The 18957-nt window shown below is 39.8% G+C and overlaps 1 protein-coding gene and 1 long non-coding RNA gene across 5 annotated transcripts in view; both read right to left on the reverse strand.

Moving 5' to 3' along the window:
- The window catches only part of LOC138754566 (uncharacterized), a 37905-nt gene extending 32549 nt beyond the window's left edge, over positions 1-5356 (reverse strand). The window contains exons 1-2 of the long non-coding RNA XR_011351825.1: positions 3721-5356; positions 784-855 (exon numbers count right to left, since the gene is read on the reverse strand). This is a non-coding gene — a long non-coding RNA (uncharacterized lncRNA). The remainder of the gene's footprint in view (positions 1-783; positions 856-3720) is intronic.
- Positions 5357-7692: 2336 nt separating this feature from the next.
- The window catches only part of LOC138754564 (alpha-1,3-galactosyltransferase 2-like), an 80230-nt gene continuing 68965 nt past the window's right edge, over positions 7693-18957 (reverse strand). For 3 of the 4 annotated variants that reach the window (XM_069919001.1, XM_069919000.1, XM_069919003.1), the window contains 3 exons: positions 18625-18720; positions 11872-12009; positions 7693-9388 (listed from right to left, as the gene is read on the reverse strand). In XM_069919001.1, coding sequence (XP_069775102.1) covers positions 8692-9388; positions 11872-12009; positions 18625-18720 — 931 coding nt within the window. In that variant the 3' untranslated portion in view covers positions 7693-8691. The remainder of the gene's footprint in view (positions 9389-11871; positions 12010-18624; positions 18721-18957) is intronic. The other variant, XM_069919002.1, reaches the window with a different exon arrangement.

An 18957-nucleotide genomic window follows, 5' to 3' on the forward strand; every position in this document is an offset into this window, starting at 1 on the left:
TCATGCATGGATGAAAATTTAATTTTTTTGTAGGTTTATGCAACTTTTCATTTGTTGTAATATTTTTTCTTTTCCATATGTTTCATTTTTGTTTATATTATTAAAAATTGATTATACAAATTTGTTTTGGTCACCTTCACCTTTATTTTTAAATAAATTATTACTTTAAGGGGTGCGAGAACATATTAAAAATGTTTAGGGGTGCGGAGCATAAAAAAGGTTGGGAACCACTGCCTTACATTAATAGTATCTTTACACAAACCATGTTGATCTATAATTGTATCTAAATCTTGTTCCAGTCTTACGAATTAAACAAACCCACTGTAGATGTAATAACATGTATGCAATTGAAAGAAACTTATTAGTCATTCCATCAACCATAATTTGTTCCAAATTTGAAAGATTTCTCTCTTAAATAAGCCCTCAATTGAAAATAACAAAACAATGTATTATGAGGTATTTAATTATTAAAGTGATACTTTAATATTGCCACAATTTAAGTGGCAATATATTCCCATCTCCAGAGAGAAAAATGTAATTCTTTGGGGTGGCCAGCAGAATTGAACACTTCTAATTGATGCTGGACCAGTGCTTTACAAATGTTCAGATTATGTTACTTGCTTTTATACCCTATACTTTTACTGACCGCCTTCTCAGCTGGATCTATCACCCCAGTTCTCTGCACTGTAAAAATGAAACAAAAGGGCAGGGTGCAGTTGTTACAGCAAGTCAAAGAGCGTAGGGTATAGTACTACAAAGAGCAGAGTTTAGAGAGACGTTTACCAATGATTGGCCGGTGAAAAAAGTTATCCTTGAATCTGAAGGTTCAGGTTTTCAAGCTTGTGCATCTTTCGCCTGAAAAAAGGGGAGAAGAGAGAGACTGAGTGAAGTGAGATGGATCTATACTTATTGCTGGCATCTTCTCATACACAATGGGACAAAAAAAATTATAATTGGAGAGAGGTTCATTTTCATGAAGGCTTGAGCTGCATTTACAACCCTTTGAAGTTCCTTTGCAGACAACTTCCCGTGCCAAGCTGACAACAGTATCTGTAGAAATTGGTAAGGGAACCTTAGGCTTCTGAGAAAGGAGCCATTTGATGCACCTGGTTGTAACTTCAACGTGAATAGACGGGGGGGAGTCACGTGATGGAGTAGTGGCCGGTCGGGGAACTCCAGCCCTCTCCGGAAAAGTTAAAAAAAAAGACAGTAAAAAAACAAAGGCACAAAAACCAAAATAAAGTGAAAGTAAAGGTGAGGAGAAAATGGCAGCGAAGGAAAAAAAGCAAAAGGCAACGGGAAGAAGAGAAGAGGAAAAGACGTCGGAAGAAGGCCTTACCTGTACGAGGAGGCCCGCCGTGGACAGAGAAGCCCGCTCCCTAAGGTCAGTTGAAGCCCCGAACTCGGGACTACAAAAATGGCTCACGGAGCCAAACAAAAGTGCGCAACTGCGCAAGACAAAAATAACACTGACGGGAGGGGGGACCAGCTGAGGAGTCGATCTCCATAGCTGAAATTGACAACCACAACAAAGAAGCAAGAGGAAAACATAGAAAATAACGAGAACAAGAAAGAAGAGTAAAAAGAAATCAAAGAAACAACAGATGACCAACCCAGAGGAAGAAGACCAGCATCAAGACACTTCTAGTAAAAATAAGAAGACCAAAAATACCCAACAAAATAAAACAAACAAACCAACAAGAAAACCAGAAGAGACAGGTAAAGGACACAGATCCTGGAGTGGACTCAAGAAGAAGAGGAAGAACATAGAGAAATGGAAGATGAAGGGAAGGGCAAGTACATGGATATATATATTTTTTAAAGAATATATGGAGACATTAAAAGAATGGCAGTCACAAGAATTCAGTGAAATAAAAAGAATAAAAAGTGCAGAAGAAAAAAATGAATAGATTAAAGATGATCATGTCAGATATAGGAAAAAGAGTGGACAAGGTGGAAGAATGAGAAACAGCCATAGAAATGGAAGTAGATGACTTAAAAAAGAAATTAGAAGAATCTGATAAAAAAGTTAAAGAGACACAAGAGCGGTTAGCTCAGAAGATAGATATAATGGAAAATTATAATAGAAGAAACAATATAAAGATAGTGGGCCTTAAGGAAGATGAAGAAGGCAAGAATATGAGAGAATTTATAAAAGAATGGATCCCCAGGGTCCTAGGAAGACCAGAATTACAGGAAGGAATGGAAATAGAGAGGGCACATAGAACACTAGCCCCTAAACCACAACCACAATAAAAACCAAGATTCATTTTAGTAAAATTCCTAAGATATACAACAAGAGAAAATATATTGGAGAAAGCAATGAGGAAAATAAGAGAAGACAAAAAACCACTGGAATACAAAGATCAAAAAATTTTTTTCTATCCAGATATAAGTTTTGAACTCCTGAAGAAGAGGAAGGAGTTTAATACAGCAAAAACAATCCCATGGAAAAAAGGATATAAATTTATGCTAAAGTATCCAGTGGTACTTAAAATAGTTATTCCAGGGCAGGAAAACAGACTATTCTTGGATCCAGAGGAAGCATGAAAATTTGCAGAACAACTACAAAATAGACAGAGAGATGAAGATATGTAACGAGAACAAAAATGACCACAAACTATATGTATGTTTATATGTAGGTATATATATGTGTGTGTGTGTGTATGTATATATAAAACAAAATAGAGTATAGGTAAGAGAAAGAAAGGGAAGAAAGGAAGTATGGGGGGAATTAAGAGAGTGACCATTGTTATATATGAAGATTAAAATCTTTTCTGGGGGGGGGGGTGGCTGGGTGGGGAAGAATTACGGTTACTGCAAAATCAGTTGACGTTTGCAAGTGAATTCGCAAATCCAAATGGAGAGGGGAGATGTGGTTGCCCGACAAGGGACAAAGGGCAACTCAGGAAGGGGAGGAGATAGTGGGGTTAAAGGAATTTTAGATAGGAGAATAACGTGAATGGACTAGGACAGGCTGCTGGAGACACTTACCCCTACGAACCTGGTGCTCTCCACCTCAGCCCGGTTGATATATACAGGGACGTGTGCTCCCCACGGTTTCCTGAAATCAACAGCTAGCTCCTTCGTTTTGTTGACATTTGAGGGAAAGATTGTTACGCTGACACCCTCCCACAGTCTCCTCCACTATCCAGAAAGTAGTAGCCAAACAAAAATGTGATGGAGAAACTCAACAGGTCATGCAGCCTCCATGGGAAGTAAATAGAAACCAATTTTTCCTTCAGCAGGAACCTCAGATCTGTAACACTGCTTACCCTTTACTTCTATATTTAAAGAAAATACAGCACGGTAACAGACCCTTTTGGCCCACAAGCTCGTACCACCCAATTAACCTAAACCCCCATATGTTTTGAACAGTGGGAGGAAATCCACACAGACTTGGGGAGAGCGTCCAAACTCCTTTGCAGACGGCGCTGTACCCACATTGTATTTACAGCCCCATGTGGTTCAACTTCCCATGGATATTGCATGACCTGCTAAATTTCTCAAACACATTTGTGCATTGCACTGGACCCTAGCCTCTGTGGATTTTCTTGTTGAAGTAACATCCTTAACACTGGTTCCTATTCATCAATGTCTCATTTGAAAACTATTCGCTATAACCCTCTGTTATCTGCTCATTCAGCCAACTTCGTATCCGTGCCATCAATCTGCCTCTTACACCTCCTACATCAACCTTGTTCATATGTGGCAACTTACCAGAAATAGTTTGCAAGCTCACATACATCCCTCTGACAGCTGTAGCCTCATCAGCTCCACGTTTACCTTCGCAAAAAAAAATCCCATCAGGTCAGTTGAGCACTGGTCCAACGAAGAGTTGACATGCAGTTGACAGGCTGAAACCGAGTCACAACGGACAGGGAACTTCATCCTGGACCATGACCCGGGCTTTCTGGGGCATTTTACAAAAGATCGAAAGAGGGAGGGGCCGCAAGTACAGTCACAGGACGGAGCAGAACCAGGTCATCAGGAATACAGCAGTTCACCACAATAGGGCTGGAGAATCCCACCAAACAAGGGCACAACAACTTTGAGATGAGTGAGAGTTCAACAGTTTTAATACGATAGAAAGTGCTTTGGAAGACCATCACTCCACGTTGACTAGACCCCTTTATACAAAGACTTGAAATGCAGTAAATTACAACCAATCACTGTGCCTCAATAGTGAATATAGGTCAGAACGGTATTGGCATCAAGGAAAAAGGACAAACAACCCAACAGAGATCAATGAAAACTTCAAGGAATTCTATGAGCAATTATATCGAACTGAAAACGAAGGGAAAGAAGACAAAATAGATGAGTTTCTAGCTAAAATTGAACTACCGAAATTGCAAGAAGAGGAGCAAAACAAATTAATAAAATCATTTGAAATAGAGGAAATACAGGATATATTAAAAAAGCTACCGAACAATAAAATGCCGGGAGAGGATGGATTCCCAATAGAATTCTATAAAACATTTAAAGATTTATTAATTCCTCCTCTCCTGGAAGTAATGAACCAGACTGAAAAAACAAAACATGCCAGATTCATGCAAAGCAGCAATAATTACAGTAATACCAAAGACGGGGAAAGATCCACTAACACCGGCATCATAGAGACCAATATCTAAACTATTAGCAAACGGATTGGCCCACTGTGTATCAAAAATAGTAAAACTAGATCAAACTGGAATTATTAAGAAAAGACGAACGCACAATATGTTCAAGTTCATTAACTTAATACATGCAGTACAAGGAAACAAGACGCCAACAGTGGCGGTTGCCTGAGACGCAGAGAAAGCCTTTGACAGAGTAGAATGGAATTATTTATTCAAAGTACTACAGAGGTTCAACCTACCAGAGAAATATATTAATTGGATTAAAGCATTATATAAGGGACCATTGGCGAAGGTGACAGTAAATGGATATATATCAAACCAATTTAAATTAAGCAGGTCAACTAGGCAGGGATGTCCACTATCTCCCTCACTGTTCGCATTAGCTATAGAACCACTGGCAGAATTGATAAGAACAGAAAATAAAATAAGAGGGATAAAAATAAAAGAGAAGGAATATAAAATCAGTCTATTTGCAGATGACATCATACTATACTTAACAGAACCAGAATTATCAATAAAAGAATTACATAAGAAATTGAAGGAATATGGAGAAGTATCGGGGTACAAGATCAACGCAAATAAAAGTGAAGCAATGCCAATGAATAATGCAGATTACACAAAGTTTAAGAAAGAATCACCATTTAGATGGCAAACACAACCAATCCGTTACCTAGGTATTCAACTAGATAATAATCTAGGCTATCTATACAAACTAAATTATCAGCCATTAATGAAGAAATTACAAGATGACTTAGAACATTGGAAAGATTTACCACTAACACTGATAGGAAGGGTAAATTGCATTAAAATGAATATCTTCCCAAGGATACAATACCTATTTCAATTGTTACCAATTTACCTAACAGAGAAAATTCTTCAAGGAGCTAAAGAAAATAATAAGAAAATTCTTATGGAAAGGGGGGAAACTGAGGATAGCGCTAGATAAATTAACAGAATGGTACAAACAAGGGGGGTTACAGCTACCAAACTTTAAGAATTATTATAGAGCAGCACAATTAAGATACTTATCAGATTTTTATCAAACAAGGGAAAAACCAAATTGGACCAGATTAGAACTAGACAAAATAGGGGAGAAGTAACCTGAACATATACTATATAAGTGGGAAAACCTGGTGCAACATAGGAATTCACCAGTACTGCACCATCTGCTCAACATTCGGAAGAAGATTCACATAGAATCTTATCAACTACCAAAATTAATATTGACGCAAAATCAACTAATCCCTTTCACAATAGATAACCTTTCCTTTAGAGAATGTGAGAGAAAAGGGATCAAAAGAATAGAAAATTGTTTTTTCAGGAAATAAATTATTATCTTTTGAACAAATGAAGGAAAAAAGATGGTATAACTCACGGTACAATGTTTGCATACCACCAACTGAAAACCTACTAGAAGGACAAATTGAGAAGCAGGCTGAGGTTACCAGAAGGAAGCAATTTTGAATATGTGATTACAGACACAATGATAGTTAAAAGATTTATTACAAACACGTACATCAAACTGCAAGAGAAAGAAAACAATGAAATAAGCTGTAAACCCAAACAAAAGTGGGAACAAGGTCTAAACATCAAAATAAAGAATGAAACATGGGAAAAGATATGCTCCGGAACTATGAGAAATACAATAAACACGAGGTTACGCATGATACAATACAATTGGTTACACCGGCTATATACCACACCCCAAAAGTTAAAATAAATGGGACCCAACGGTATCAGATAGATGTTTTCGCTGTAAGAAGGAAACGGGAACAACAGTACATACAATTTGGGCATGTGAGAAAGCGGAAAAGTTTTGGGAAGATCTAAATCAGGTATTAAATAAAATCACAAAAAAATGCAGAGATCTTTCTTCTAAGTAATATAAGAAGAACTTGGACTCAATTTGGATGAAGCACAAAAAAGATTTATTATTTTAGCCTTAGCTGTAGCAAAAAAATGTATAATGTCAACCTGGAAATCAGAAGAAAGCCTGAGAGTACAGCAATGTAGAAATGAATCAATGTATTCCATTGGAAAAAGTAACATATAATTTAAGAAATAACATCACAGTATTCGAACAAATTTGGGAACCGTACATGGAACACAACAGAGAAGTCCTACCTTGGACCTCCACCGCTTAAAATGACAGAAGGAGAAGAAGACGAAATGAACTGACCCAGTGTGTAAAAGTAGATCACATAATTTTCTTGTTTAATTTCATTGTGTGATGACATTGTTTAATGTATTATATTTGTTGAACGTTGAGTGGGTGGGGAGGGGGGGTGAAGGAGGGAGGAAAGGGAGGGGGAAAAGGGGAGAAAATGACACTGTGTATATTCAAGAGGGAAATGTTTATGTGTATTTTAGTTAATATGGTTCACAGTGTGAAAAATTTTTTAACAAAGTGAATACAGGTCAATTCTACTTGTAAGAAGTCTACTTCATTTCAATCTCAACGGGCTTTGCTCCACTACCTCCAATATTCAGCAAGTGGAATCTTTCATCACCCTCCAATATTCTCTGCCTGCTCTCCCTCTTTCAACCCTCAAAATGCTCTGATTTATTTTTTATACCTGACGAGTGTGAGCAAGAATCACTGCTCGAGACCCAATTGTCACTAAAATATTTTGCTTGAGAAAAATGGTCATCGGCCGTTTCCTTTGGAGTTCTGAAACCGTGCACATAACGAGTCAATGAGGTACGATTAAAACAGTGGATTTCAAACTCTTTCGTTCCACCTTCCACAGAGCACCGATGGCGTAGGGAATACTTAAAGTGGTATGTGAGTGGAAAGACAAAGGTTGAGAATTCTTGTTCTATGCAAAGACACTCAGGGTTTATTGCACTGAAAACTGTTAAAAGTAGTCATGATTTGAGAGGAAGGGTGAAAAATGATTTGTTGATTAAGGTCACGTGATCGGATGGCAACAAGGAATCCGACTCATCAATCAACCTAGCTGGCAACCATGTGGAACAGAAAAGCAATTCCCTTTGATGTTGGAACTCACAGATTTCTGTCTTAAAGAGAGTCTGCTCAGCTGATTACGCAGCAGTCAAGAAGGTGTCCAGATCAGGAGAACAAATATATTTTATTCAAAATGAAAAGATTATTGTCAGAATTATAAATGTATTTATCCCAACTCAAACATACAAACTTTGTTCCAAAAAGAAATGGAAATTACTAACGATAGCAAATCATTGTTGACCCCAGTGGGATTCTAAACATAATCAGTGAACTTTTATAAAAATTTAAGTTTTTAAAAGAAATCCAGTTAATTTATTAAAGTCCTAGTTTATTTGACCCCACTTGATTTCAAACAAGGGTTTAAAAGACAATCTTCTGTGGCACTATGCAAACTCACTCATGATTATTCCACTCTAAATTGTTTTATGCAGTCATCATTTCAGGGAAAGGGTGGGAAGTTTGTTGATAAGTTGGACATCTGAATTTTGCTTTTAATTGTTGATCGCTGCTGAACTAGCTTCAAGATAAAGCAGACACCTGGAGGTTTAGCTCTGATGAGACAGAATTATTGTGTCTCTTGAATAGTATGCCTATCTGTACAAAGGTAGTCCAATCAATGCGTAAAGCAACAAAAAAAGCAGAGCAACGGGTTCAGTCCTGGGTGAGGAGGAAAGACTGCATGGGAATGGAGTCATCCATCTCCTCCGACTGACTTATTTTCTGTATCATAGGTAGCTGCCTTGCACCATCCTTCCATTTCTACTGGGGTTCCCAGCACCCATAAGCAGCTCAATGGAAAACCCATAGCTTTTTCTTTAAGTAGTCTTGTTGAGGTGGTTGTCCTTGCTATTTGCTGATTGTCATACGAGCATCACGGAACTACCACCCAACGAATCAGGAAAATCCACCCTTAATTATCCCCATCATTGGTACCACGTTCAAGATGCTAATTTGCGTCAGACAGGTGGGAAAGGAACTCCAAGGTGGGTGTGGGGTGGGGAAAATGAGCCACCAATTTAGAAAGACATCCACATTTTCCCCTTAAACTTTGGCTTTGCCAGGATAGCGAACCACAAGAGTTGAAATCAATTAACAAAAAAACAATTAGTTTATTTGTCGACTGATGCCGTACTGTTTCTTGACCCATAGCAGCCTGAACACATGGATGTCTCTCCGCCATCCAATCTTTTTATCCCAGCAATATTCTGGCGAAAGGATTTTGGTGGGTTTGTGCAGCCAGTAGTATTTGTTAAGATGGCTTTCATCATGCCAAAGAGCCTCCACGTTTCTCTGCTTGTCCTTCATGATCCCATGGTGGCACCTCTCTGTCAGGTTCCTCACACTCTGCCAAGTCCCACCAAACACAGCCGCATGGTAGTAGAAATCTCCCTTGCTCTCTATGTATGCTGAGGAGAGGGGGTTACTTTCGTAAGTATAGAAGAACTTTAGCTTCCTGTAGAACCAGGCGTGCAGGAGAGCCACTGACTCGCTCAGTGCCTCCGTGCCAAAGCGACCATTGAAGTGCTGATCCACATCAAAGCAGAAGATGTAATTGGCCTCGTTTTTGACGTGGGTCTCAATCAACTCTTTGATCAGCTTCATACGGAACATGGAATTGTCTTGCCATCGTCTGTGCTTTTCAACTTTGAGATCCTGGACCTTTCCCCTTCCACTCAGCTTTGGAGTTATCTGCTTGAGCTTGGCCAGGTCGTCGACAAACACATAGTAGATGACAGGGAATCCCGGCATGAAATGTTCATCAGCCGACAAGAGGAACCGCTCCAGGTACAGGTCCAAATAGCTGAAATATGGAAAGGTAAATCCTCTTAGATGCCGCAGTCCAACACAACCACTATGTTTTGGGCTTTCCCTCAAACCCCAACCTGCCACTAATGTTTGCAAAATACACAGTCAGTGCAAGTCAACATTAACAGTTCTAGATCAAAAGTAATGGTTTCCAAATCAATTTCTCAACCTTCCTCTCATCACCTCACCACTACTCCTTGACCTTTAACACTGGAAAAATTAATATAGGGACAGGACAATCAGCTCTTAAGATCAGCCGTCAGTGCGAAGTCCGACTGTTCAGTTTAGTCACAGGGATTGATGTCTTCTTTAATGCCTAACCTGGAGAATAGAGTGTTTGAGTGAACAGGTTTCAATAAGCACCTCTGAATCTTAAGCCCACCAAACACTTCCGCTTCACCATGCCACTTTAATGCAAGAGTTTACAAATTCTAATCTGTAGACAAAACATGAGCCTGCCCCCTAGCCCCTTAATTCCCAATATTTGTGTCAACCCACCCACATGTCGTCACTGAAAGTGAGGGGAATAGTCAGCAGGTCAGTTCGCAACTGTGGGAAGCAAATACAGAGTTAAAATTTGTGTTCAACAGAACTGGAAAGGCAGCAAAAGAAGCTTATTAAGCTACAGCGAGAGTGAGAGAGGTGAGAAGGTCTCTGATAGGATAGACCCCGGGTGACCATGAGATATGCCGTTAAAAAAAAAGGTTATCTAGTTAATGGGTGAATGGGAGCAGTTGAGGGAGCTTAAAGAGTGTAGGAGTTGAAAAATGCAGGGCGGGAGGATGTGGCCAACAGGCCATGCAGGCATGTCCCCCTTTCACAGAGCAAAAGTGAAAAAGGAAAGTCAAATAAGATGAGATAATGTTATGAAATGCATCACTAATCCAGACAGGAGAAATGGTGTAGAATTAAATATCGAGCTGAAAATTACCTGGCATTGCACGAAGCTGCACACCAATAGATCAGAATGGGAGTGGGACACAGTCTTAACATGCCAGGACTGGGAAGCTCAGCTTTATGCTTAAAGTTCCTCCAGCGGAGAGGTTCCCACACTGCGCTAGATTGGAAGAGGTGCTAGTGAATCGCTGCTGTCTAGGTCCTGAGATGGTGGGAAGGGAAGAGGAGAAAGGACGAAGTTGTCTCCTCTGCAGTTGCATGGGAAAGTGCTGTAGGGGGGCGGGAACTATCTGCTGGGAATGAAAGAGCAAACCAGAGATTTGGGAAAGGGATAGATACTGCAAAATGCTGAAAGATGTGGACACGTGTCTGGTGGTGGAATCTCTTTGAAGGTGGCAGAGATTATGAAGAATGATCTAATGAATGCATTCTATTCGAGGGGGGAGTGAGACCAGCGGTGAGGAAAATGGATGAGATGCATTCAAGGGTTCTGTTGACAATGGTTCAGGTGGAAAGAAAACATTTCAGAGACACTTTATAGAAGATCTCATCTTTGGAGCAAATGAGACAGAACGGAGGTGATGGGAGATGGAATAGAGCCCTTACAGGAAGGATAGTGGGACAAAGAGTAGTCGAGATACCTGTGGGAGAAAGCAAGCTTGTAATGAATGTCATTAGCTAGTTGATCTCCTGAGATTCTGACTCTTTCTTGCATCTCACTGTCTCCATCTCAGGAAACTGACAGGAAGCGGACTCTCATGTAGATAGGGTGATGAAGGCAGCTTTTGGAATAATCTTGGTTCTGGACTTGATTATTTTTCCTGTAATCTAGATTGTTAGAGGTGAGGCAATGTACAACAGAGACAAAGATTGAGGAAAGTGTTGGTATGATGCCCAAAGTGAAGCTTGGGATGAATCTGCTCCGAGATTTGGCCAACCACAGGCACATTAAGCAAATTAAATAGATTTAGGATTCAGATGAGTTTAAGCAGGCAAATTTGGAAAGAATGTTCCACAGCTCTCAAATGGACAGATTCAAAGAGATTTATGGCCTTTTCAGATCCTTGGCAGAAGGTGAGGAATATTTCTACCTGTATCCACTTTTAAGTTCATCCCTGCCCAAACTGAGGCACTGGTTGGTCAGAAAAATTAACACATGTGGACCACAAGGGGGTTAAAAGCCTGGGAGGTGTTCAGGAATATTTGTTTTTGTTTTATATTTGCACTTTCTGATTAATAATTAAACAGCATTATTAATTTGACCAACTTAACCAAGGCCTAGACCGTTTCCTCATTAAGACTTGCTCATCTTGATGGGATAGTAAAAAAAATGTTTGCATGACAAATAAACAAAACACCCAACATTGCTCCCAAACAGTGTCAAAATAGATTGATCAGACGACTTCATTCACTCTGGTATATGACATATTTATGGTTCTGTATTTACATTTCAGAAAATCTGTCAGCTTAGATTCATTCAGAGGTTCCTGGATTGGATTTCCCTCTGCAAAGGCATTTAAAAGCAGGTCATCTCATGCACCCAAAACCTGACAACCTTTGGAACAAAATTCAACAACATACTTGCCAACTGCAAAGACGGTGAGGCCAATGACAATGTTCTTCTTTTTGTACATCTCATCATAATCCACTGGGTTAAAAGTGCCATCCCAAATGATGGGAGCATTCCAAATAGTGCAGGTTTGAACATCACTCCTCGTCCTCGATGGAACAGAAAAAGTAAGTATGAGAAACTACCTCCATCTTCCCCGTTACCTCCAATCTGCTGATCTCACATGAACCAATATAGTTGGTTTACATCCTGTACAAAAGATATTACTGAGTAGTTAGAGGGGAGCAAATTTAAGTTCTTGGGAGTCATTATCTCGGAGGATCTTTCCTGGACTCAACACACCAACGGCATCATGAAGAAAGCATATCAGCACCTCTACTTCCTCAGGAGTTTGCAGAGGTTTCATATGACATCAGAAAAACTGGAAAATTTCTCCAGCTGTGTGGTGGAAAGTGTGCTGACTGGCTGGTCTGGTATGGGGACACCAATGCCCCCGAGTGTAAAGCCCTGGAAAAGGTAACAAAATCAGCCCAGGACATCACAGACCCTCCCCACCATCGAGAATATCTACAGGGAGAGCAGCAGCAATCTTCAAGGATCCACACCACCCAGCACCTGCTCTGTTCTCACTGTTACCATCAGGAAAGAGGTGTAGATGCCACAAGACCCCACCACCATGTTCAGGAACAGCTGCTACCCCTCCACCTTCGGACTCCTCAATGACAAACTCAGAGACCCATTTGAGGTCCCTGACTTTACACTTCATTGATTTAAAAAAAAATTCTCTCTGTCTTAAATTAGATCAGCCATGATCTTATTGAATGGCGGAGCAGGCTCGATGGGCCATTTTTGGCCTACTCCTGTTCCTACTTCCTATGTATTGCACTGACAGATTGTTTAAATTTCTTTATTTGTTTATATGTGTACATTGTGGACAGTTTTTTTGCACTACCAATAAGTGATTATTCTGTCTTGCCCACAGGAAAACAATCGGCCTTCTCACTCTTCAAGATTTTCCAATTTACTTTTCAAGCTATCGTGTTCTTACATTTCATTGATTTTAGATCATGAGCAAAGAAAACAATTTAGCCTGCTTCAAAGTCCATAAATGGAATACACAGAAATAAATTAAAGCCCAAGTGTGTGCTTTAAGTCATTTGAGCGATAGCGCGCTCATTTGTGTCAACTCCTAATGGATGCCTTAGTTGTTTCTGTCAAGATGAAAATTTTAAAAGCTGCCTTTGGGTATTAAAGGTTACGGAGAGAAGGCGGGGACGGGGTACTGAACTTTAAGATCAGCCATGATCTCGTTGAATGGCGGAGCAGGCTCGAAGGGTCGAATGACCTACTCCTGCTCCTATCTTCTATGAACCATTATAAATCTAAAGTAAAAAAAATGCTAGACCTGCCCTGACAACATCAGAGGAAAGAGAAGCAGCGTTAATATCAGGTCAAAGACCCTTTGTCAGCACTTTGGAAACTCACCTTGCTGAATATATTCGGTTCTCATTTTAAATTCAATAACAGAAATAATAGGGCATTGTGAATGACTCAAATGATAGGAAACAATGAGGGGCAAGATAAGTATTAACAAAGGAAACGGCATTATTAATAATAAATAGAGCTGAGCTTTTGGAGAGGAAATAAATGATGCAGCTAATATCATGCAATGGAGTTTTCGAGAAGCACTTTCAATAATGTATCACATAATACAATTAGAAGTAGAACAATTCCAGGAATGTTTTGAAAAAAAGGGCACTGGCAGCGGAAGTGTAAGCTTAAGAACCGGATCTAATTGTGGTAAATTTATTGATGGCTGGAGAAAGGCATTCAATGGGCATTAATGTCTTAGATAGTGGACAGGACACCACAACAGTATCTGTAAGCTTAGAGGTGTGATAAAAAGTGAACAAGATCGGTCACAACTGAAGAATTGTAGAAATATTGTAGAGGCAGGAAAAGACCCAAAAGCTCTCTCTCTTTCTCTCTCTCTCTCATTCGGTACTTTCAGTGCTGAACTGTCTCACATGTCATTTTTTTTCTTTGAGTCCTTAAATAATCTGCCTTTCAATATTGTACCTACTTCCTCTTTAAGCACCCATAATAATGGAGACTCCACTGATTGCCAACCAGAGAAACAACACTACTACAGTGCCAGTGACCAGGGTTTGAATCTGCCGCTGTCTGCAAGGAGTTTGTACGTTCTCCCCATCACTGCATGGGATTCCTCCAGGTGCTCCAGTCTCCTCCCACCTTTCAAAACACACAGGGATTGTCTATTAATTTGGGCAACACAGGTGCATGGGCCCGTAGGGACCTCTACCACGTTGTATGTCTAAACTAAATGTAAAAATTTAAATTCCAACTCCCTGCCTTCTATGAGTTAACCAATCCTCTATCCATGCTAATTCATTACCCCCAACTATGTGAATCCTTATCTTATGCAGAAGTATTTTCTGCAGGATGTACCTAACTCTTTCTGGCATTCAGTTCAAAGAATTTCTGTAGATGAGCTAAATATGATCTGCCTTCAGAATCCATGATGCATCTGTCTGATTAAACAATTTCTACCCATGTACAGATGAGTCTCTATTTCTTTCTTAACGATAGCTTCATGCATTTCCCTCAAATATGATGTGAAGCTAAATGGCCTATAGTTACCAGCCTTTGAACTCTTATTCAAAAAAAAAATATAGCTTTTTCTGTATTCCAATCCACTTGGAACAAACCTGAGACAAGAGAAGTTGAGTAAAATTTCCATAAATACATCTGCTTTAACTTGTGCCATTCCCTTCAGTGTACCTGAGGATGCATTCCATCAGCTCTTAACCTCCCACCATCTCCTTAACATCAATCTTTGGACTATGAAGACTGACACAAAACACATATTCAAACCTCAGCCTCATTTCATCTCTGAACTTTACTACTTGCCATGTTTCCATCCTAAAAATCGAAGATGCCTCAATGCCAAGTTCCCTGCTCTGATTTCTTTGCAAACATGTCTCCAATGTGACCTGTTCACATCATCTCTTGAGTTCTTTTACTTCACCTTCCTCGTTACAAATTGAATTGAATATTTATTTATATAGCGCATTTTAAACACAACGGAATGTGGCTCCAAAGTGCGGTACGCCAATTAATAAAAGAATACACAAAGCACAAAATCAACAAAGATGAAACGCAGGATAAGAGAATCATCTTGCAGAATAGTAATGGGTTGGGGAAACACGTGGGGTGGGGGGGGGTGGGGGGAGGGACAAGCTGCCTAAACATACTGGCAGGGTCGACTCAACCCCATGCCCTACAAGCCCAAACTCTCTGGCGGGCATTGCAGCTCCCTAGACAACCATGACAAAAGCGAGGCCAAGACTTTTATCTAGGTCAGGGGAAATTGATACAAATTCGAAGCTGATCATCATGTGGCAGTTATAATGAGCAGCAGAAAAAAAATGAGATAATATTCTTGGAGACTGGTGCGTCGTGAAGATAAAACACAACAAGGTACTTCAGAGCAGCGGTTCTCAACCCTTTTCCACTCACAAACCACTTTAAGTATTCCCTATGCCATCGGTGCTCTGTGATTAGTAAGGGATCGCTTAAGGTGGGGTGTTGGTGGGAAAAAAAAGTTTGAAAACCACTGTTTTAATCGTACCTCATTGACTTGTTATGTGCACCGTTTCAGATCTCCAAAGAAAATGGGCCAACGACAATTTTTCTCAAGCAAAATATTTCAGTAACAATTGGGTCTCGAGCAGTGATTCTCAACCTTCCCTTCCCACTCACATCCCACCTTAAGCAATCCCTCACTAATCAGAGAGCACCGATGGCATAGGGATTACTTAAAGTGGGATGTGGGTGGAAAGAAAAAGGTTGTGAATCACTGGTCTAAAATAACAAACCTGAATTGCCTCAACTTTCCAATACATTTGGTCAGTGAGTTCAGTTTGGGTATCCTTGCAGCAAACCAAGGAATTATTAAATTGTTTTTTGATTACATGATTTCTCCACTTTTCAATGAATTGACAAAAACAGCAATCCCCAACCAGTGATATAACAACTTGCGCCGTTTTTAAGAATTGTGCCTGGGGCAGGGATACATCCCAACTCAATTTTGTCATTGAGGACAACGGGTTCAGCAAGTTTGACAAGAGCGATATCATAACTGAGTAAAAGAAAGACAAAAATACTTCATCATTTACAGCTGAGCACACAGTTTTCTTGAAGTTGCTGCCGAAAGTACCAGTCATCTAACTAGGGGTTACAGAGAGAAGGTGGGGACAGAGTTCTGAACTTTAAGATCAGCCATGATCTCGTTGATTGGCGGAGCAGGCTCGAAGGGCCGAATGACCTACTCCTGCTCCTATCTTCTATGTTTCTAAAATGATCTTTGGAGAACCATATTTTGAATTGAAGTGTTATGCTATAATTTTAAAAGGAACAATAAAATCTCCTGAAAATGGCAGGAGTTGTAGTTGTTGCTCCAGAAATATTTTTCATTTCATCTGAATAATTAAATATGGGCACCGATGGCATAGTGGTATGTGAATGGAAAGAAGGTTGAGAACCACTGCTTTAGAATAAATGCAATTTAGGGTGATAAAATTTCTTTATGATCATCCTTTCTCAATATCTTGTTTGAATTGACACACATTTTATTTTCCATTCCACTCTTCCTTCTTTAATTCAGCTCTGGTTTGCTTTACTTCCCGATCTCCTTGACATTGAAGCTGTGCCAGCACAGACGAGCACAATAGGTCAGAGAAAGACAATATTTTTCTTATGCAACAAAGGTAAATTGAAAAAAAAGAGAACAATATAATTAACGAATCTAAACCCCAAACCATTCCTAAATGAATGGCAATACAGATTTTAAAAAACCTGCCCGTAAAAATAAAAAGAAACTCATAATCTCTCAAGAATCGCAAAGAACTGTAAGAAGGAAACTGGAACAACAGTACATGTAATTTAGGCATGTAAGAAAATTTGGGGAAGATCTAAATCAGGTATCAAATAAAATCACAAAAAGCAACATACCAAAAAATCCAGAGATCTTTCTTCAAGTAATATAAGAAAAATTAGGCCTCAAACTGGATATAGCGCAAAAAAGATTTATTATGATAGCCTTAGCAGTAGAAAAAAAATGCATAATGTCAACTTGGAAAATGGAAGAGAGCAATGGTACATAGAAATGAATAAATGTATTCCATTGGAAAAAATAACATATAATTTAAAAAATAAAGTCACATTATTTGAACAAATTTGGGAGTCGTACATGGAACATAACAGAGATGGCCTACCGCGGACCTCCACCCCCTAAAATGATAAGAAGACAAAGCGACTTGATTCACTGTGTAAAAGTAGATGACACAATTTTCTTATTTATTTTCATTGTGTGATGACATTGTTTTAATGGTTTTATTGTATTGTATATGTTGAATGTTTAATGGGTTTGGAGGGGGGAGGGAAGGGAGGGGGGAAAAAGGGGAGAAAATGCCACTGTGTATATTTAAGAGGGAAATGTTTGTATGCATTTTGATTGATATGGTTCACAATGTGAAAAAAAAAATTTAAAAAAAGAATCACAAAGAAACATGATTACGGTTCCCATTAGAGGCTGTGAAAATATTTTTTTTAAAAACGCCCAATGAATGGGAAAGTTTAAATTTGAGCCACTTGTGGAACATGTCATATCGAACCTTGGAGAAAATGACATCATATCATATAACGGTCGATTATGCGTGGGCGGGACAGTATCTTTCAAAATAACTCATCTTGCAATAAGTGAGGCAATTGAAATGAAGGCAATTTCACTACCTTCTGTTCAACCATCCCAAACAAGGCTACCAACGGGTCTGGTGCTAGGTTAACATTAATAATTATTGATCAAGTACAAAAGACCATTTCCCAATACTTGGCAAGGGTTGAACGAATTAATGATCTGTCCTCATTCTTACATCTGCTGCAGAAAGCTAATATTAGGGTAAATACTAGCTAATTTACTCATCACCTGAGGAACGGCTCAGGTTCAGAACTTTGGTAATATATTTTTACCTCCTCGAGACACTGTGAGACTGGCTGAGTTCCTTAGCATTTCTGTGCTGTGAGTACAATCACAGCGTGAGCAGACTTTGGTGTTTCGTAACTTAAAACTTTCATACCTCATTCACAAATGTGGCTGCCATCCACCAAGTCATTACATTGTATTACGAACAACTGTTATCCCAGCATCGAAACCAGTGGCATCACTAGGTGATCATCCCAATGGCGGAGCAGGCGGAAGAAGAGACATCTCCCAACGGCTACAAAGGCGGATGAGGATCCCTAACAATGGGCGGGGAGGCTTGCGAGCATGCTGCAAGAACTACCGTGGACCCACAGCATGGGTGTCACCCCCTCTGATAGTGTCACCCAATGCCGTCCGAACCCCACCCCTCCCCCCCCCCCGACCGTGACACCAGGGCATGGAGAGGGCATCAGCTTCACTCAATACTATCACTGTCTGGCTGATGACAAATCTACGAGTTTTGGGGCATTGTGGGGGAAGGGTGTGAACCAGCTGCCTGACAATGAGAGCAGCTGGCCACCAGAGCCTCCCCTGCTCCCTGCACAAACGAGCTGGTCGCTGAGTTGCCCATGAGGAACGGTGCCATTAGAAGAAACAGTGTGCCCCAGGGACAGACCAACAGCAAGGTCGAGAAATGGAAGGTACTTCAAACCAACGGAATGCAAAAGAACATTTACAAGTGTTTAGGAAAAGCATGTACCAATAATCGAGAAAATTGTCTGCATGGTTTCCAGGTTTTAATTTGAATCCTTTTAGCAAATGGCACTTCTCCATGGGAATGAATCCTTCCAGAATCCTGAAAACAGATCATTGAATACAGTTAGACTGGGCAACAGTAAAAATATTAAATTAAACAGAAATATTTAAAGCAACCTTGGTCGGAAAGAAACAAATGGACCTGTAATATAGTTAAGAGCCCAATCAACACCCAGACTCTGACCACGTGCATTCCCCTTCCTGTCAACAAACTGTTCGTTAAAAAATTCTGTGGAAATTATTAAAAGCAGCTGAACACTTCCAAAAGACCAAGTCA

Source organism: Narcine bancroftii, chromosome 2 (assembly GCF_036971445.1).
Source record: "Narcine bancroftii isolate sNarBan1 chromosome 2, sNarBan1.hap1, whole genome shotgun sequence".
In the NCBI taxonomy this organism is placed as follows: domain Eukaryota; kingdom Metazoa; phylum Chordata; class Chondrichthyes; order Torpediniformes; family Narcinidae; genus Narcine; species Narcine bancroftii.